Source organism: Gossypium hirsutum, chromosome D10 (assembly GCF_007990345.1).
Source record: "Gossypium hirsutum isolate 1008001.06 chromosome D10, Gossypium_hirsutum_v2.1, whole genome shotgun sequence".
Lineage (NCBI taxonomy): Eukaryota > Viridiplantae > Streptophyta > Magnoliopsida > Malvales > Malvaceae > Gossypium > Gossypium hirsutum.
This window is the reverse complement of record NC_053446.1, coordinates 8,998,730-9,019,720: the sequence shown is the minus strand read 5'-3', so window position 1 is coordinate 9,019,720 and position 20,991 is coordinate 8,998,730. Positions and strand designations below refer to the sequence as shown.

General features: G+C 34.7%; 1 protein-coding gene, 1 long non-coding RNA gene and 1 pseudogene across 10 annotated transcripts; 2 read left to right on the top strand and 1 right to left on the bottom strand.

The window, feature by feature from the left end:
* Nucleotides 1-1,582: 1,582 nt before the first annotated feature.
* Nucleotides 1,583-3,965, top strand: LOC107914715 (probable polygalacturonase At1g80170). Its single transcript, XM_016843730.2, has 9 exons — nucleotides 1,583-1,901; nucleotides 1,997-2,119; nucleotides 2,209-2,346; nucleotides 2,446-2,640; nucleotides 2,706-2,913; nucleotides 3,002-3,083; nucleotides 3,166-3,274; nucleotides 3,368-3,484; nucleotides 3,565-3,965. The coding sequence occupies exons 1-9, from the start codon at nucleotides 1,899-1,901 to the stop codon at nucleotides 3,796-3,798; spliced, it is 1,209 nt and encodes a 402-aa protein (XP_016699219.2). The 5' UTR covers nucleotides 1,583-1,898; the 3' UTR covers nucleotides 3,799-3,965.
* Nucleotides 3,966-10,709: 6,744 nt separating this feature from the next.
* On the top strand, nucleotides 10,710-12,332 carry LOC107915301 (probable polygalacturonase At3g15720; annotated as a pseudogene).
* A 6,271-nt stretch (nucleotides 12,333-18,603) lies between these two features.
* On the bottom strand, nucleotides 18,604-20,974 carry LOC107914406 (uncharacterized). Of its 9 annotated transcripts, none has more exons than XR_005919618.1 (8): nucleotides 20,714-20,954; nucleotides 20,542-20,593; nucleotides 20,231-20,322; nucleotides 20,034-20,130; nucleotides 19,670-19,908; nucleotides 19,502-19,592; nucleotides 19,341-19,424; nucleotides 18,604-19,223 (listed from the first exon to the last, which is right to left on the bottom strand). It is a non-coding gene; the product is annotated as an uncharacterized lncRNA (long non-coding RNA). The 9 variants fall into 9 exon arrangements; XR_001688829.2 differs by having other exon boundaries at nucleotides 19,670-19,743; XR_005919616.1 differs by having other exon boundaries at nucleotides 20,034-20,063; nucleotides 20,714-20,953.
* Nucleotides 20,975-20,991: the final 17 nt, after the last annotated feature.

The window sequence follows — 20,991 nt, the reverse complement described above, 5'->3', positions numbered from 1 at the left end:
AGAAAAGTTTAAAATAAATAGTATGAGGGATATGTTCTCGCATTGCGAGATTGGCTTTTTACGGTTTGACAATCTATTTGTCTTTTAAAAATAATATTTTTATTTTTAAAAAATATTTTTTATTCTTTAATTTTAAAAATTAGAAAAAATTATGTTTGTTTAATGAAAATGAAAATGAAAATATCAAAATGCATATGATACTTATTTTTCACAATAAAAACATATAAAATAATTACTAAATATAATCAAATTAAAAATATGATTTTTTATAAATGAAAATGTTACTAATATAATAAAAATAAATTAAATAAAATTATTTAATTTTGTTTTTAAAAAAATAATTTTGATTCTTTAATTTTAAAAATTAAAAAAATCATGTTTGTTAAATGAAAATGAAAATATCAAAATGCATATGATACTTATTTTTCACAATAAAAACATGTAAGTTAACTACTAAATATTAAATTAAAAATTGATTTTCGATAAATAAAAATGTTACTAATAAAATAAAATAAAATAAAATAAATTTTATTTTTAAAAAATAATTTTGATTCTTTAATTTTAAAAATTGAAAAAATCATGTTTGTTAAATGAAAATGAAAATATGAAAATGCATACGATACTTATTTTTTCACAATAAAAACATGTAACATAATTACTAAATATAGTTAAATTAAAATATGATTTTACATAAATAAAAATGTTACTAATATGGTAAAAATAAATAAAATAAACATAAGTTATCTAATCAAAATAAAATAATTTTTATTTTATTAAAAATAAAAACTAGATTTTATTGTTAAAAAGGTTTTTGCAATTATATAGAGTTGAACCAAGTTGAAAGATGTTGAAAGAAAATGGTGCAAACCAAGATCAATTTATCAATTAAATTTAAACTTTTTTGTTTTCTAACTTTTTATGTGAGAGATATTACCTATGTATACTATATTTTTTTAATTAAGAGAAAGATTAAGCCAGTAAATTTATCATATACACACCATCAATAGCATTTAAAATAAAAAAAAATATCTAGAATTAAATCCCAAAAAAGGTAGCCAACATAACATATAAGCTGCCATTGCTAAGGCATGAGCTGCTCTATTACCTATCTTATGAGTCTAATGGAAGGATTTAAATCGGAAATAAGATTTTAATATATGAACAAAAAGTTTTTGTTTTTTTTTTCTTTTAGAGAGAGAATCTTATGACCAAGAAATATAATGTTTAAATTTCTGAGGCTCTTTAATTTGACTTATAACTTTTACCCAGACGGCAATATTTTTTATATATACTTTTTTGGAATGTATTTTTTTTTACATTAGAATAGTTTAGCTTTAATGGAAAAGGATTTGTTAGAAAAAATGAATGTTAGATCACCAGTTTATTGGTCCAACTGATCCAATTAAAATTAAAAATTCGGATTCAATCCGAAAGGTTGTAAAAACTACCAACTTTATTGGACAAATAAAGACATGTTATATTAACATCAACTTGTGCATAGGACTAGCTCGGCTAATGAAATAAATGTTTAAAATTTGTGATTTTTTTAATATTTAAAAACTGTGAACATGTATTACCTTTCATTGACATATGCTTTGGTTTCTGGTTTTGGTAAGATGATGGCATGAAATTTCCTTTTGATTAAGAAAAAAAAGAAAACTATGAAAATATAGAAAGGGATTATAAATATATATCAATCCAATCTGAATCACTGAGCCATGTAAGGAAAATTTACATTGCAGCTGTAGGCAAAAATCTATAACTGGAAAATTTGGCAGATTCTAGATTAATGATATGTCCAATTCAGCATTTCCTTCCTTAAACCAACAATCGAAATTCACCTTATAAATAATAAACTTTTGTCTTCATAAGAACCACACAGGCCTGCCTTGCGTACAATGGTAAGAAAATATACTCTCTACATTTTAAACCCAGTCTGCTTTTGTAATCTAACTGGTTGGAAATCCCATTTTTTTTCTTTTAAATTTTGTTGCAGGATTCATTATCAATCTCATATGCTATTTGCGTGGTCTCACTGTTAACAATTTGTATTAGTGCAAAAGAGTTTAACGTTCTAAGTTATGGAGCTTCTGGCAATGGCATTACTGACGATTCTTTGGTAAAATTTTTTCCCACTTTTCAGCTTATGAAATCTTGAATTTGCTTATATGTTTTCAGCTATTTTACTCAGAATTGTGTGGAATTCAGGCGTTCATGAAGGCATGGAAGGACACATGCAGTGAAGCAGCAAGTAGTGCTACCTTGGTTATTCCAAAAGGAAAACAATTTTTGGTGCATCCATTAATATTCACAGGCCCCTGCAAGTCTGGCGCTATAAATGTCATGGTAAGTGACAATAAACACTATTAATTACAAAGATTCCCACTGAAATCCAAAATATTTTCCCAGCGTAACGTGAGTAAATTGGCAATAAAACCTGTGCAGCTCTCAGGAACTATCTTGGCACCCAATGGTCCTGATCAGTGGAACGCATCCGATTTGTCAACATGGTTAGCATTTGAGGGCGTAACCGGTCTATCAATTTCTGGCTTTGGCACCATAGATGGACGTGGAAAGGGCTGGTGGGACCGATCATGCAGATATCATCCTGGTCAGGGATGTTTCACACTAGCACCAACGGTAAGCATGTCTAAAAAAGCCTACTTGTAATAGCATATAATGACTATATTGTGTTTTTCTTGTAGGCCCTCAGATTTCAGAACTGCAACAACCTTAAAATGTTGAACACTAATTTTCACAACAGCCCCCAAACACATGTATTACTGTTAGGATGCCAAAATGTCGAGTTGGGATTCTTGAATATACAATCACCCGGAACAAGCCCCAACACAGACGGCATACACATTCAGTTCGGCCGTAATGTTTCCATTCATAATTCACAAATTGCTGATGGTAATTTGACTGCCTTTTTCTTTGATTACATTGAAAGAATGGATGTCTGCAAGTGATACTTAAACATTTTTCATCGTTGATGAAACAGGTGATGATTGTATTTCCATTGGTGACAAGACTTATGATGTCAAAATTAATGACATTAAGTGTGGTCCTGGTCATGGTGTAAGGTAAGATACATTTTGTATTGAAAGACCAAAAATAAGATTAACTTTGCAGTCCATTTCAATGGGTTTGGGTTTGGGCATGTAGTATTGGAAGCCTAGGAAGGGATGGAGAAGTGGTTCAAGTAAACAACATTAATGTGAAAAGAGTAAGCTTCCATGGGACAACTAATGGGGTTCGAATCAAGACATGGCAGGTAATAAATTTCGTAACAAAGTTCAATAAAAACTCAAGAAAATATGAGTGAGTAAATTGTAAAGTTAAATTTGTATTCCACATATATATGCAGACAGGCAGAGGTCTTGTTCAAAATGTGACATTCACCAACATTAACTTCACGGCCGTAGAAAATCCAATTATCATTGATCAGTACTACTGTGATAAGCCAGATTCATGCAAGCCAACGGTGAGATATTCATATATGCATAAATTCAACTGTTCAATCTCTTGTCAAATATCGATGTTTATAATTGAAAACCTGGACAGGACACCGGAGTTCATATCAACGATGTAAGGTACTCAAAGTTAATAGGGACATCACAGACGGAAGTGACAATCAATCTGAATTGCAGCAATAATGTTCCATGCTCGGGCATTACATTAGACAACGTACGATTGGTGTCGGCAACTCATCAATTCAACCAATTGGTTTCTAGCTGTAACCATGTGTCTGGATTGAATAGAGGAATCATAGAGCCAAAATCATGTCTTAAAATTTGAGCGAGGGACAATGTGTGGATATATGGTTTTGATTTGTAGGCCTGAATTGTATAATCATTCATCCAAGATTTTGAAAATAATTGGAATCTTTGTAATTTGTGGTGCACGCATGGTTCAACATTGAAATAATAAGAAATCATTGCAATTGAGGAATTTTTTTCCTCGTATATTCATTTGCCTATATCCACTTTTATTTTTTTTGATTAATTTGTGAGGATTAATTTAATTATAATTTTATAAAGTAATGCCTAAATGATTTGAGTGATTTTTATAAATGAAATTTTGATTGTATTAGTAAGATTGAAGTCCTTAAATTTTAAACTCTCATATTTCATATAATTAATTAAAATTACGTCTATAGATGAAGCAGTAAGCTGAGTTTGATCCCCTCACAAACATTGGGCCGAGTATGATTTAAAAACCATTTCATGCAGCTTTGATCCGTACGACCAGTGACGTAGCGTGAAAATGGCCCGTCCAACTGGTTTATTAAAAAATACTTTCCTAGTCTTAGGCTTTAGATTCCACACCATTTTTAAATAGCTTAAATTTAAGAGCTTGGCTTAGGGTTTATTGGTAATCAAATTAAAGCACGGGCTGATGCAATACAGTTTAGACATGATATAAGAACCAGAGACTTGTTACACAGTTGATTGGCATTTGGTTATGCCATGTGTTTTCCCATCAATTTAGCTACTGCTCATGTTCAGCACCAGATCCAATAAAATTGTTGTTCTTGGGTATCTCTTAAACTTAAGTCTACCCATTCACCAATCTTCGCTTGCATCAACAAGTTCATTCATTCTTCTTTTTACTAACCTAATTCATCTGCACCATTATATATATATATATATGAATCTCTCCATATTGTTATCGTCATATATTATATTCCCCTACCATAGTATCCAAAATGGTGAGCTAGCTACGAGGATGTACCTCTTAATTAAACATAGATCTTGTCCATTTTTCGACTGCTAAATTAATTGATAAAGATTATGGTTGATGCAGGAACTGATCTTCACCGTTTTTACAATTTCGTACGTCCTCACACCAGGAGCAAGTGGTGCGACAAGTTTATTTAATGTGGTACATTATGGAGCAGTCGGAGACGGGAAAACCGACGATTCTGCTGTAAATTCTTCCACTGATCTTATCATTTCCTTTATTTACGTTAGCTTGTTATTCAATTATGGTTTTGACATTTTTTTTGGATAAAATTCATAGGTCTTTTCCAAAGCATGGAAAGCTACCTGCAATGCTCCTTCAAGAAATCCAATCCTCATTATACCAGAGACGAAGATATTCTTACTGAAGCCTGTCACTTTCAGCGGTGTTGGGTATGGGTCCCACTATGTGGGAAACCCATAGTTTCTGCCATAATGTTTTGTCAAAAGCCATTTTGGGGTTTTTTAACGGGTGTTGGGCAGAAAATTTGAGCAGAGCAAAAAAAAAATATCTCAAATTAAAACAGAGAGAAAGAGAGAAGAAAATTTCAGTTTTTTCAAGCTTGGTACAGCAGTGATCAACTCTTCGATCGAAGGTCCATCCGTGGTTCGATTGAGCTGATTTTTGGACAGCAGCTAGGTGATAAGGTGTTCTTGACTTTGTACGGTCGGATTTTTCATCCGAGTCTTGTAGCGTCGGAAATACCCATTTTTCAGTAGCTACGTTTTTGGTGATGTTCTCTCATTTTTCTCTCTTTTGCTAAAGATTACATATTGTTAGCCTTGTCGGAGTTGAATGCTTGTTGTAGGCTTGATATTGTGATCTTGTAGTCGAACATTTGATGATAGTAGAGCTCTTTATCGGACTCTAAAGTCCCGTGGTTTTTTACCCTTGATTTAAAGGGGTTTTCCACGAAAAAATATCGGTGTCTCTATTTATTTTTGTTGTGGTTGCATTAGTTGATTTGTGGTTGATTAAGGTTGCTAGAGAACATATCTTGTGCTATTGTGCTTGCCATAATTTTTACAGGAGTTATAAGGAGAGAAAGAACACCGGTTGTGCTTTCGCTTTGTTTCGGTTGTTCGGTTTCTTCCCAACAAACTGGTACCAGAGCTTGGTTATTGTGTCAGATAATTATGGAAATTAATACGAGCAAGATGATTATGTTGAATGGCACAAATTATCAACTTTGGCGGAATAAAATGAAGGACTTGTTGTTTGTGAAGGCTTTGCATCTTCCGGTCTTTACTACTCAAAAACCCGATTCGAAAAGTGATGAAGAATGGGAATTTGAGCATCAACAAGTGTGTGGCTTTATTCGGCAATTTGTTGAAGAAAATGTTTACAATCACATTGATCAGGAGACACATGCTCGAACATTGTGGGAGAAGCTTGAAAGCTTGTATGCTTCGAGGTCGGGCAATAACAAGTTATTTTTGCTGAAGAAAATGATGGCGCTGAAATATAAAGAAGGAATGTCTATAGCTGACCATGTTAGTGAATTTCAGAGTATGATGAATCAGTTGCTTGGTATGGGTGTCAAATTTGATGACGAGATTTTAGGACTTTGGTTGCTTGCTACTCTACCAGACTCTTGGGAGACCTTTCGAGTCTCACTCATTAATTCTGCCCCACAGGGTATTATTACTTTGGATTTGGCTAAGAGTGGTGTGTTGAATGAAGAGGTTAGAAGAAGATCTCAGGGTTCTACATCACAGTCCGAGGTGTTGGTTATCGAGAACAGGGGGAGAAACAGAGACAAAGATGGAAAGGGTAGAGATAAAAGCCGAAGCAAGTCAAGATCGAGATACAAGAATCTTGAGTGTCATCATTGTGGTAAGAAAGGCCATATCAAGAAATATTGCTTCAAGTGGAAGAAAGAGAACAAAAGTGGTGGTGATAAACACGACCGGAATGACGATGAAAAATCCGAGCGTGTTGCTACTGTTACTCGTGAAGATTTGTTAGTTATTTGTGATCAGAATTTGGTCAACCTAGCATGCGACGAGACTAGTTGGGTGATTGATACTGGTGCATCACTTCATGTCACGTCGAGGAAGGAATTCTTCACATCTTATACTCCTGGTGATTTTGGGGTATTGAAGATGGGTAATGATGGTTTGGTTTCGGTTATTGGTATGGGAGATGTTAGCTTGGTAAGTAACAACGGAACAAAGTTAACTCTCAAGGATGTCAGACATGCACCGGATGTCCGTTTGAATTTGATTTCTGCAGGAAAGCTTGATGATGAGGGATTCTGTAACACCTTCAGTGAAGGGCAGTGGAAGCTGACTAAAGGCTCCTTGGTTGTGGCTCGAGGAAAGAAGAGCTCAAATTTGTACTTGATGCAAGCTTTGACTTCTCGAGAGACGGTGAATGTGACACTGAATGACAACTCAAGTGAGTTGTGGCATAAACGACTCAGTCACATGAGTGAGAAGGGGCTTAACTGTTTAGCGAAGAAGAATCAACTTTCAGGTTTAAAGAATGCTACACTGAAGAATTGTGCTCATTGTCTAGCAGGAAAGCAGAAAAGAGTTTCATTTAGAAGCCATCCTCCTCATAGGAAATCAGAGTTGCTAGAGTTGGTCCATTCAGATGTTTGTGGTCCGATAAAAGTAAGATCACATGGTGGTGCACTTTACTTTGTGACTTTCATTGATGATTGTTCAAGAAAGCTATGGGTTTACACTTTGAAGTCTAAAAATCAAGTCTTTGAGGTGTTTAAACAGTTTCAAGCATCAGTTGAAAGGGAAACTGGGAAGAAGTTGAAGTGCATTCGTACTGATAATGGTGGCGAGTACACAGGGTCGTTTCATGAGTATTGTCTGCGACAGGGAATCAGACATCAGAGAACACCACCAAAGACTCCACAGTTAAATGGGTTAGCTGAAAGAATGAACCGAACATTGATTGAGAGAGTCAGATGTTTGTTGTCAGATGCAAAGTTACCAAGACCGTTTTGGGCTGAAGCTTTGAATACAGTGACACATGTGATAAATCTGTCTCCTAGTGTTCCTTTGAAAGGTGATGTGCCAGATAGAGTTTGGTTTGGTAAAGACGTGTCATATGATCACCTACGTGTGTTCGGTTGTAAAGCATTTGTTCATGTTCCAAAGGATGAAAGATCCAAGTTGGATGCCAAGGCTCGACAATGCATTTTTATTGGTTATGGTCTAGATGGTGAGTTTGGTTATAGACTCTATGATCCAGTTCAGAAGAAACTCGTGAGAAGCAGAGATGTTGTCTTCATTGAGGATCAGACCATTGATGACATTGATAAGACGGAGAAAGTGGATTCACAAGGTAGTGGTGACTTGATCGATGTGAATCCGGTTCCCCTAGACTCTTCACCAGATCCTATCCAGGATGATGTGCATGGTGATGTTAGTGGTGACCATCAGACTATAGGTGACTTTGATACTCCCATGGATGATGTTGTGAATGATCAACAACAAGCACCTATAGCTCCACCAGCAGTTCCACTTCGAAGGTCTTCTAGAGATCGACGATCTTCTGTCAGGTATTCTCCTGATGAATATGTTCTTTTGACTGACGGGGGAGAACCTGAATGTTATGAAGAGGCTATGGAGAGTGAATGCAAAGATCAGTGGGTTGAAGCGATGAAAGGCGAACTTCAATCATTGCATGAGAACCATACTTTTGAATTGGTGAAACTGCCTAAGGGCAAAAGAGCTTTGAAGAATCGGTGGGTTTACAGGTTGAAGCAAGAAGAGAAGTCTTCATCTCCACGATACAAAGCTAGATTGGTCGTCAAGGGTTATACTCAGAAAAAGGGGGTTGATTTTGAAGAAATATTTTCTCCGGTTGTGAAGATGTCCTCTATCAGAACTATACTGAGTTTGGCAGCTTGTTATGACCTAGAGGTTGAACAAATGGATGTGAAAACTGCTTTTCTTCATGGTGACTTGGAAGAAGAGCTTTACATGGAGCAGCCAGAGGGTTTTGTTGCACAAGGGAAAGAGGACTATGTGTGCAGATTGAAGAAGAGCTTGTATGGTTTGAAGCAAGCTCCAAGGCAATGGTACAAGAAGTTTGAGTCTGTTATGGGGGAGCAAGGCTACAAGAAGACTACTTCTGATCATTGTGTGTTTGTTAAGAGATTCTCTGGTGATGATTTTATTATTCTTTTGCTCTATGTTGATGATATGCTTATTGTTGGTCAGAATGCTTCTAGAATTGAGAAGTTGAAACAGGAGTTGAGTAAATCCTTTGCAATGAAGGATTTGGGGCCAGCAAAGCAAATTCTTGGCATAAGACTGACACGTGATAGAAAGGCCAAGAAATTATGGTTATCACAAGAGAGGTACATTGAGAAAGTACTTCAAAGGTTTAGTATGGACAAAGCTAAAGCGGTGAATACTCCATTTGCTATGCACTTTAGATTGAGTGTTAAGCATAGTCCTTCCACAGAAAAGGAGAAGGAAGAGATGCAGAAAATTCCTTACTCTTCAGCCGTGGGTAGTTTGATGTACGCAATGGTTTGCACGAGACCAGACTTGGCTTATGCCGTTGGTACAGTTAGTCGGTTTCTTTCTAATCCAGGCAGAGAGCATTGGAATGCAGTGAAGTGGATTATGAGATATCTTCGTGGCACTTCCAATATGAAACTTTGTTTCGGCAATGAGAAACCTGTTCTTGTTGGGTATACAGATTCAGACATGGCCGGAGACATTGACTCGAGGAGATCTACTTCAGGTTACTTAATCACTTATGCAGGGGGAGCTGTGGCATGGCAATCGAGACTGCAAAAGTGTGTTGCATTGTCCACCACCGAATCAGAGTTCATTGCAGCAACCGAAGCGTGTAAGGAGATGCTTTGGATGAAGAAGTTTGTGCATGAGCTTGGTTTTACTCAGGAGAAGTATGTCCTGTACTGTGATAGCCAGAGTGCTATTCATCTTGGTAAGAACTCAACTTTTCATGCTAGATCTAAGCATATTGATGTGAGGTACCATTGGATACGAGATGTTCTTGAAGCTAAGCTGTTAGAGCTTGAGAAGATACACACTAATGATAATGGTGCTGATATGTTGACGAAGGCCTTACCAAGAGGAAAGTTTGAAGCATGTTGTTTGACCTCCGGCATGGAGGCATTCCCCACATAGTTGGAGGGGGAGATTTGTTGGGTATGGGTCCCACTATGTGGGAAACCCATAGTTTCTGCCATAATGTTTTGTCAAAAGCCATTTGGGGTTTTTTAACGGGTGTTGGGCAGAAAATTTGAGCAGAGCAAAAAAAAATATCTCAAATTAAAACAGAGAGAAAGAGAGAAGAAAATTTCAGTTTTTTCAAGCTTGGTACAGCAGTGATCAACTCTTCGATCGAAGGTCCATCCGTGGTTCGATTGAGCTGATTTTTGGACAGCAGCTAGGTGATAAGGTGTTCTTGACTTTGTACGGTCGGATTTTTCATCCGAGTCTTGTAGCGTCAGAAATACCCATTTTTCAGTAGCTACGTTTTTGGTGATGTTCTCTCATTTTTCTCTCTTTTGCTAAAGATTACATATTGTTAGCCTTGTCGGAGTTGAATGCTTGTTGTAGGCTTGATATTGTGATCTTGTAGTCGAACATTTGATGATAGTAGAGCTCTTTATCGGACTCTAAAGTCCCGTGGTTTTTTACCCTTGATTTAAAGGGGTTTTCCACGAAAAAATATCGGTGTCTCTATTTATTTTTGTTGTGGTTGCATTAGTTGATTTGTGGTTGATTAAGGTTGCTAGAGAACATATCTTGTGCTATTGTGCTTGCCATAATTTTTACAGGAGTTATAAGGAGAGAAAGAACACCGGTTGTGCTTTCGCTTTGTTTCGGTTGTTCGGTTTCTTCCCAACAAGCGGTCCCTGCAAATCCACTTCTATCCATGTATTGGTAAATATAATCAATATATGTATATATTTTTTACATGTAATGAATGGGGCTCATATTGAAAACTTGACACCATAGATGTCAGGAAACATCGTTGCACCCAATTCCAAAATGGCATGGAAAGGTTTTCACATTAACAGGTGGCTTGCCTTCACACAAGTAAACGGACTTACCATCATTGGATCTGGCACAATTAATGGCCGAGGGGCTGCATGGTGGTCACAGCCTTGTTTGCATAAGGTTCCAAAGGTAGGTCAATACTGAAAATAATTCATTATTCTTCCTTCTTGTTATCTTGGGAAAAATTCTTATATATGTGTACTTTCTTTCTCCAGGGTGTAACCTGCAAACGACCAACAGTAAGCACAAACTTCCTTTTATGCTGATATTAATTATCTGCAATAACATTTATAATTAATTAATGGCTTATTTGTGTTTGTTGACAGGCACTGACTTTTTATAGGTGCAATGGGCTTGTGCTCAAGGGAATAAGACACATTAATAGCCAAAGAAACCATATTACTATATCCAATTGCAAAGATGTTACCTTCTCTAACCTGCATATAAGTGCCCCAAAAACAAGCCCTAACACTGACGGTATCGACATATCCGGTTCCAGCAACGTTCAGATACTGAATTCTTTCATCGGCACTGTTACTTCGGCTATATATGATGTTGACCATGAAAAACTTCTTTTTTCATATTATTGGATAAGCGCTAAGCAGTGTGGACTTTTTTTATATTGACCTTTATCACTGTGTGCAATGGTGGCAGGGGATGATTGCATAGCTATTAGCTCAGATTCATCCCACATCAATATTACTGGCATTGCATGCGGCCCTGGGCATGGCATCAGGTCAGTACTGAAAAAGAGAAATGTCCTGATTTCTTAATTTATACATAGTAGATCATATTCAAAATGTATAGATTTTGTTTGAAAAAGAAAGTACAAATTGCAGCATTGGAGCATTGGGTGCTCATGGAGAGGACACGGTGGAGGAAGTACATGTGCGAAATTGTACTTTAAAAGGAACCATGACAGGAGTCTGAATTAAGACATGCATGGCAGGTAATATTGTTAATTAGATATTGTAAAGCAAAGCAAGCAACTTGGTCAACAAGCTAGGTATCTATCCTGTTAACTTTTAACTAAAAACTTTTTCATGTTATATGTAGGGAGGCGTTGGAAATGCACGGAGGATCTCATTCGAGAAAATCAGGTTCGTTCGAGCCGATAGCTCCTATTATTATCGACCAGTATTATTGCCCCAGTAGAGTGAATTGCAAAAACGAGGTAAGTCAACTTGAATCCAAATGCTTTGACTTTCATATGCATATTGATGGTAGCTGACAATTAGATTTTTGAACCTAATTATGGTAGACATCGGGCATTAGGATCAGCGATGTATCGTACAGATCCATCATTGGAACTTCAACCACAGACAAGGTGATCAATTTGAGCAGCGACCAGAATGTTGGTTGCACCGACATTCAGTTCAATTATGTCTACATAAGCCCACGGACGTTCCAGGGAAGAAGGCCTATGCCTTCAGCTTCAACGCTCATGGAAACTACACCCATACCAGCCCTGTTGTGAAGGGAGTGCAAGCTTAACCAGGAGAAGAAGGTGGCTACTTGAAGAAAGATGGATGAAGGATTTGTTTGGTTATATCAAAACTTCGACGATGAATTTAATAAAAACATAAATCCCGTATAATCCAAATCTAAACTTCTTTTTAGTTTCAAATTCATTGGATCTGTAGTATTATTTTAATTCTTTTCAGCACGTATCTTTCTTCGAAACGTTGACTAATACAACTAATATATCGCTCCAACCAGTGGCGGAGCCACGTTGAGGCCCAGGGTGCCATAGCCCCCCAAAGTTTAAATTTTTTCAATTTAGTCCTTTGTAAATTTACACTATAACCCTCTCAAAAATATAATCAAGTAAGCCCTTCCAATATTTTTACAGGATTAAAAATAATATTAAAAAAATTATTCTTGATAAAAACAAAGAGAAAATATTCTTGAAGAAGTTAAATTACTCGTGATCTGACTTTTGAATGATATTTTTGTTAAATAATAATAAATAAATATTTATTTAACATAATAATATTTTATAAGTAATATAATAATATATATAAAAAGAAAAGAAAAGATGAAGAGACTTTTATAATATTCCTTCTTCATATTGGTGCTTAGCAAGAAAAGAAGAAGAAGAAATTTATTTATCATATTTCCTCCAAATTTGAACTATAAGGTATGTTTTTCTTCAAACTTTTTATAGATTTTGAATATTTGAAACTTGTTTTACATATATGTACCAATAGTTTTTTTGTTTTATCAAGTATATTAAAAGTTGTCATTAAAGGATATTGATGGAACTTGGAAGCTTATAAAATTAAGTGAAATGTGTTTGCTTTTGGATAAAAAATGATTAGGAGATGGTTTCTAACTTGTTAGAAGTGTAGAAATGAAATAAAAATAGTTAGATAATGTTATAGTAAGTTTCAACCAAGGTGAAGGGAAAGAAGAAAACCTTGGTCACTTTGTTTAAAATCATGTTAAATGATAGCTTGTGAAGCAGTGAACTTTCCTATGAAAACGGAATAAAACATGGTTAACCAAGTCAAATGATAACTATTTCGTCTTACTTGTTGAAATACTACTTCTTTTGAATATATTTTTTATATGTTTAAATTGATTGTCATGTTGGAATATTACTTTTTTTGAATCGATTCTTTATATGTTTAAATCGACTGTTACATAGCACTTCTAATTTTAACTTGCCCCCCAAGATTAATATCTTGGCTCCGCCACTAGCTCCAACATATATTATTTCGGAATAACTTACATTAGGATGATTCTAAAAACTTTAGTTTTTAAGTACTAATAAAATTTTGTCACATCATCAAATTTTAAAAACATAAAATTATTATTATACACTCATCCATAGAGATTATTTTATGGACCTTTCCCACCATATTAGTCACAGTCTCTTTCCAATTATTTAATAACATTTCAATAATTTTTTCCATGTGATTGACACATAATTTTGGTAATTTTTTATCCCAAACTTAGAACCCCAAACTTAAACTCGAACACCGGCCCCGTAACCTCGAACCCTTGAATCCTAAACCAGAACACTAAACTCCAAACTTGTAACCCATAACCCCAAATCTATGAACCTTGAACTCAAACCTTAAACCCTGATCCTCGGGATTTAGAGTTCAAGATTTAAGGTTCAGGATTTGAGTTCAAGGTTGGGGGTTCTGAGTTCGGAGTTCATGGTAAAATAATTACCAAAATTATGTGCCAATGATATGAAAAAATTGCACAAAAATTACTATTTTTTTAAAAAATTGGTTGCACAAAAATAAAAAAATATTAATTTATGAAAAAATGATTACAATTTAAAAAAAAAGAAAAGATGTTTGTTTATAATTTTAAAAACTAATTATTTTAAGTAATTTAATTAAATTTAAATTAAGTTGGAGAAGATATTAGATATAAATGAATGTATAATAATTTATCTTTAAAATTTAATAATGTGGCACTATTTTTTTGGTGCCTAAAAACTAGATATTTTAAAATTATTTTCTAGCAATAATTAATCATCTAACTGAATTTGATATAGAGCTAGGTTCCTCGCTTATTTTGTTGGGTTACTTCTGTTTTCATACATACATACATACATACATACATACATACATACATACATTTTATTTATAATTAGGGCGAGTATCCGATTTAAGTGAAAAATTTCGAGTTAGTTGAGTTGATGAGTCCTACTTTATTATTCTATTTTGATTTGAATTTTTTTTGAATTGAGTTGAGTGAAATACAATTCGAATCAAATCGAATAAATTTATTTGAGTTAAATAAAAAAATTAAATCGATAAAATATGAACATAAATACCATAGATAGATAGAGAGAGAGATTAAATCGATACAATATGACTAAACTTCACCAACAATGCACACACAATATTCTCTCTCTCTAACCTTAACTATTCATTTCAGTTGTAGTTTTACACCGAAGTTTTAGAGATAAAAGAAAATAAAAATGATAAATTAAAAGAAAATCTTTCATTAAGAGGCCATAAAATTGGTGATGAAGAATGTCACACCAAACCCACGAAAAAGGTTAATAAAATTGTCTTTGCACATGTAAGTGGATGTACTGTACATGTTATCAAATTTTGTTTTGAAAAAAAGAGTAATGAGCTCGTGACATATATATATGAATTAGACCTCAATGTCTTGATTTGATCATCCTCAAGCTATAGATGCTTTAAGGCATCACAAAATATTTTAATGCTTTTGTTGTGGGTTAAATGGTAACACCCCTCACCCGTCATCGTCACTAAAATCGAGTTATGGGATGTTACAGTACAAAAAAAAGGTTATAAACAATTAACAATAAAAAAAATCAATTACTTTAATCAATTCAATCATACAATGCCATTTAAAACTTTTCTCAATTCTTATATGAGCTTACGTGAGCTTTAGAGTTGACCCGTGAACGAACAAACAAGGATCAAATTGCAACCTGTTCAAAAGTTAAAGATAATCATGCAAAATAAGGGTTAAATAGCCATATGTCTAGGCCATGTAACTCTCTGAAGCCATGTGGATCAGATTACAAAATTTCATCAAAAGTCACACAATCGTGTGATTGGGTCGTGTAACAAACTGAGACCGTGTGAAAACTAAAGGACCAAATTTACAGTACTCACATGGGTGTGTGGCCAGCCGATGTGACAATCGGGAACCGTGTGCTTCTAATTCTTCCTATTATTCAATAGACACACAACCGTATGGATAAGCCGTGTGGTACAAAATATGCGATTTGGTACATGTTTCAATTTTCAATCTAAAAAGATAACTTCAAAACACAATTTGGCCAATAATAAACCTGTTCAAATTAATCCAAAACAATCCAAAAACATACTATATCAACCCCTTAATCATCAAACCAATATGCCTCAATGGCACCATTACATAACAAGGTTATAAGCACGTCACAAATCATACAATTAAATTGATTTCATACCACACCATCCGTCCAACTCAAACATTTTACAATGAGACATACATGTACTAATTAATGCGAAGCATAGACACATTTATTTTGTTGCAATTTGAATACATTTAACGACAATCTTGCATAGAGTATGGAATCAAAAGCTCACTAAGGGTCTGTTTGATTGGCGGAATTGATTTTTCGGAAAATCATTTTCAACTTTTCAAGCGTTTAATTGGCGGAAAACATTTTTCATTTGAAAAATGAACTCCAAAACACCGGAAAATGTCCTCTTTTTACGTAAAATGTCTTGCAGATTTTATTTCTGTTAGACATTTTCCATTCATTTTCTTGGGTCAGCCTCTCATTTCCTTCTCATTTCATTTCCTCCATCGAGTCTCATCCAAACCCACTTCCCAAAATCAACCGGGCATTGTTGCTGTCTATCCTCTCTTCGCTCATCACCGTCAACGCCGCGGCGACCACCGGATGGTTGCTCTTCCAAAACCTATACCACGCTTCTTGTTGAGACTTACCATCAACACCGGAGGCTCAGGGCTTTAATTGAAAAGCCGGAGAAGGAGGGCTCTTGCCCTATGCAAATACTTGGAGATGATGGAGATTAGACCAAAAATGATTTCTGGGCTGCAGTTAAATTTCTCAGGCATGCCTTCAGATCCAATGAAATCCTCCAGGTTCCTTTCTTTTTGCTCTTTCTCTGTGTTTTAATAATTTTGTGATCTTAAAGTTCAGATTTTTACTAAATTTGGAAGTTGGGTTTTAAGGATGTAATGATGTATTATGATGCTTAATGAAAATGGGACCTTGTTTGGTTTCTGAGAAAGGATGGAAAAAGGAAAAGTTTGGTTAGAAAATGGATGGAAAAATACAGTGAATTTAGTCTTTACAGTTCAGATTTTAACTACATATGAAAGTTGGGTTATAAGTATATAATGATTTATTATTATGCTTTATCTGAACTGAATGAAAAGGAAAGTTTGTTTGATCTCTGAGAAAGGAATGGAAAATGACAAATTTGGGTTAAAAAATGGATGGGAAAATATAGGAAATACAGATAGTCCTTAAATTTTAGATTTTTATTGAGTTTTGAAGTTGGGTTCTATGGTTGTAATGATTATTTTGATGCTTTATTTGAACCGAATGGAAATGGCACTCTGTTTGGTCACTGAGAAAGGGATAGAAAATGGATGGGAATATACAGAATATTGCAAAACATAGGATGTTTTCTAGTTTTTCTATTCGATTATTCTTTGATTTTTTAATGGTTATGCATTTGTGAACATGTTTTTCGTATGTGGAAGAACATAGATAAATCAAGAATCAATGAATTGAACTATGAAAAGATCATAGGATTGTTATGTGTTGCTGTTACAAGCATTTGTGCTGCTGTTACGAGCATTTTTTGTTTATACATTTTGAATTGGCTCAAGTTTTCTTATACTTCTTTCTTATGCTTATTGATTTGTAATTTCAATGATTGTTTTCTGACCTTGTTTGATTGATTCTGGTGTGAATCCCAACCAGCTTCAGTCTCAGGTTGCTTCTTGTACTATCGCATATTGATAGGGAATTATTGTCTATAACAGGTTGCTTCTTCAGCTTCAGCTTCAGTCTCAGGTTACTTCTTCAATTTAATGGTTAAGAATAATGATGTATAGGCTTTAACAGGTTGGTTTGTGCTGCCATTGTGTGCCTAAAGAAAAAGGATAACCCAAATACCTGCTTGAAGTTTTGCATTGTTTTGGAGAGTGATTATTGATTCAAGAGAGAGAACCATTACATGATAAGGTTTTTCTCGAAAGGGTTTGATGATAAAAGACTCCAGGCCATAATGGCCATTGATTTTTCAGGTTAAACCCGTCTGTAATAGACACTGAAGCATTTTAGAGGTGAAAATATTTTTATATAGTATGCCAGGAAAATCGCCTATCCCTTTCAGCTCATCCTTGACATGTAATTGTACTCTTTAGTATAGGTCGGAAAAATGTTTGAAGTGGTTCAAGCAAATAAGGACGAGAAGACCTGCGCTGAATGTGTTGATCTAAAATGCAACTCACCAAAAGATTCAGGGTAATGACTGACACCTATTCTGTACTTTGAAGCTGAAATGTAATGGTAGCAAACTATATGCTTGTGCATGCCACCTCACTGGTGCATCGCGGTCTAGTAAAACTGGCTGCATCATTTTTAGGAGATTTCTGTTGTTTTATCATTTGCTTTTGGACTATTTTTGATCACTACACCAAAACAGGTTTTTAACGGCGTTTTTTTAGGCCTTTAGCGGCGCTTCTTAGTGCCACTAAAAGTATTTGCGGCGCTTTCACAAGCGCCGCAAAAAACGCCTCTATCGACAACGTTGCTAACATTTGCGGCGTTTTTAGAAATAAGAGACGCTAAAGATCATGACCTTTAGCGGCGCTTTTTCCAAAAACGCCGCTAAAGAACAAGAACTTTAACGGCACTTTCCATAAAAACGCCGCTAAAGAACAAGACCTTTAGTGGCGCTTTCCCTAAAAACGCCACTAAAGAACAAGACTTTTAACGGCGCTTTACCTGAAAACGCCGCTAAAGAGCAAGACCTTTAGCGGCGTGTTTAGAGAAAGCGCCACTAAAAGTCACGAAAAAAAATTATTATAAAAACACCACAAATTATTATAAAAAATTATTATAAACGGCACTTTCCACAAATATTACCAGATTTATGAGATCATACATAAAAAAGATAATTTCTTTAAAAGATATAGTCTTCAAATTACGATTTTAAATCTTAGATTTGCATTTTAAAATACATACAAAAATAACATTATTTTTTATTTAAAAATAACATATGCAATATGAACAAAATAAAATATGTAATATGTGTAGGTGAAAACTTTTGTTTAATAATATTAATATGTACAAAAAATTTAAAATAAAGTCTAGATATTCAACCTACTTTATATGACTTTATAATATGAATAAAAATACAAGTATTCAATTGATTCACAATGTCAAGTCCCACATACCCATAAAACCTGCAGGGTAGGTCTTGTCAGTCCTAACCTTCCCATCTAACATAACATGCCTTTGCATAAGAATAGCAATCACTTCTCTGTATGTCAAAGCATACTTCAGTCTGTTTCGCAGAATGAGAATAATGGCGCGCGCGCGCGCGCACACACACACACACAAATCATTTATAGAAAGTCAAGAAAGGCAAATACTACCCAAATTTCATCCATCCATGCAGCAAGTAAATTATATATGGTAAACAACAACAATTTGTTTCAAAGACCAACTATATTCAAAACAACAACAGTTGGTCCAAGTGCATGGATGCACCAAAAACAGGATCAAATTTCCAATTTGACTAACTTTATTCAACCATCAAACTGGGGATAACAATAACTAACTTCAACTTCATTTATTATTTTATCTTAGCAGATTTCTCACAACATAAGCAGCTGAAGTACAATGAAACATATGAATGAAGTGAACCAAATTCAACCAGTCTCCAAGTGCCCCAAAAATGAGGAGGTCAAATGGTATTGTTCCCTATCAGATCTCTGCCGCCACAATCAAATTTACAGCAAGAAAATCACTAAAAAAAGCTGATCCAGAAATAGTAATAGAACTCCTGATGGACAAGAAATAAGAAAAAAGAGAACTAGTTGGCAGGTTACCTCTTCAGTTGTCAAAATATTTGCACCCTTGATATCCCGATGGATAACACCCTGTTCATGTAGATAAACCAAACCTTCCAAAAGCTGTTCAACAAGTAATTAACATATCGAAATGATACTTTAATAGGGAAATGAAGCAATAAATTGCAGTAGAAACAAACCTGGGCAATATAAACAGCCACCAATGATTCAGGAAAAGGCCCAAATTTATTTGGCTTGATAATGTTTGCAAGTGAACCGTTCTCCACATACCTTCAAACATGTAAAGCAATAAGTACAAGTTTCAAACAGCTCAAAGTACACTACAGTCACAATGTAAGGTTTCTTACTCAAGGATTATATGCAGGTGAGTTGTTGTCTTCAATGATCCAAGATACTTGACAATGTTTTTATGATTCAAATTCTACAAATAATTCAAATAAGATACCAAAACCCAACTTTTTACCATCAGTAATGAGACCAGCAGCAGTAACTAACTACCATGAAGATGGCCAGTGAAAAGCAAAAAATTAACAGGAAAATTAAAAGGGATTGATAGTTGCAACATAGCCAACCAGCAGTAAGACATCTGCAGTGCACATTTGCAGAACTCATGAGCATCAAACATACAAGGGAGAACACTGATGTAGCATTATAACAAGCAAAATGTTAAAAAGCACCAAAATGCAGTTAAGGCTTAAAGGAGGGAGTTACCTTCAATAACTCAATTCAATGTCAAGATTACTTGAGGATAACAAGCAACAGGAAGGCAAGACATGTAACAAGGAACATAAGCTACAAGCTTTTGTGACTAAACAAATTCCAAAAGCACAAGAACAACTAATTTCAATGATAATAACAAAAGAAAGAAAGAAACTTTACTAAAAAAAAAAAAGGCGGGGATGACTTACTAAAGAGTATCAGGTGGTCCGATAATTGTAACACTCCATTCAAAGATATTGTTTTCATCAACCAATCCGGCCGAGAACCCATCAACCGGATTCTTACAAAGATTTGACAAAAAAACAACAAATCAAAAACCCCCATTACGATGAATAAAATTGCATTCGTCAAGCAAAGTGCTTGATATTAGTTTATACTACAGTAAATAAAAATTGGCTACAAATGCTGATTATTTTGGAATAAAACATTTCAAAAATAAAGCTAAAGAAAATTGAAAGATAAGCATATAATATATAAAGAGATAAGCAAGGAAACTTACAGTTTCTGGTCATCGTCAATTTCTAGCTTCTTCTGGCATCGTCGATTTCTAGCTAAAATATAAGAGAAAAAAAAACAATAATAAAAAGAAAAGGGTGCACGGTTAAATTTTAAACTTCGTAAAGCTTATTTTTTTATGTAAGCAAGATACATTCATGGTTAAGAGATAGAACCTTCATGGCTGGCGGCGGATCAGAGGCGGTGGCTAAAATCACTTCGATTTCTTCCTTCTGCTTAGGGTTTTCAAAAACGAGTTCCCTCTTTTGGAAGATGATCAAAATTATAATTAAAAATCTATATAGAATAAATAACACCCAAAATTAGAAAATAAAGAGGAAAAATGGAACGAAACGTTAAGGGTTTGACGGGGAAAATTAGGGATTTCGAAAATTTGGGGAAAATATGGTGCGAATTTTTTTAAAAGTATTTGCGGCGTTTTTATACAAATGCC

Excerpts from the sequence above, each read along its gene's own strand:
- LOC107914715 (XM_016843730.2), top strand. Across the intron at positions 2,120-2,208 it reads GCATTACTGACGATTCTTTG|GCGTTCATGAAGGCATGGAA; the intron begins GTAAAATTTTTT and ends TGTGGAATTCAG. Across the intron at positions 2,914-3,001 it reads TAATTCACAAATTGCTGATG|GTGATGATTGTATTTCCATT; the intron begins GTAATTTGACTG and ends TTGATGAAACAG.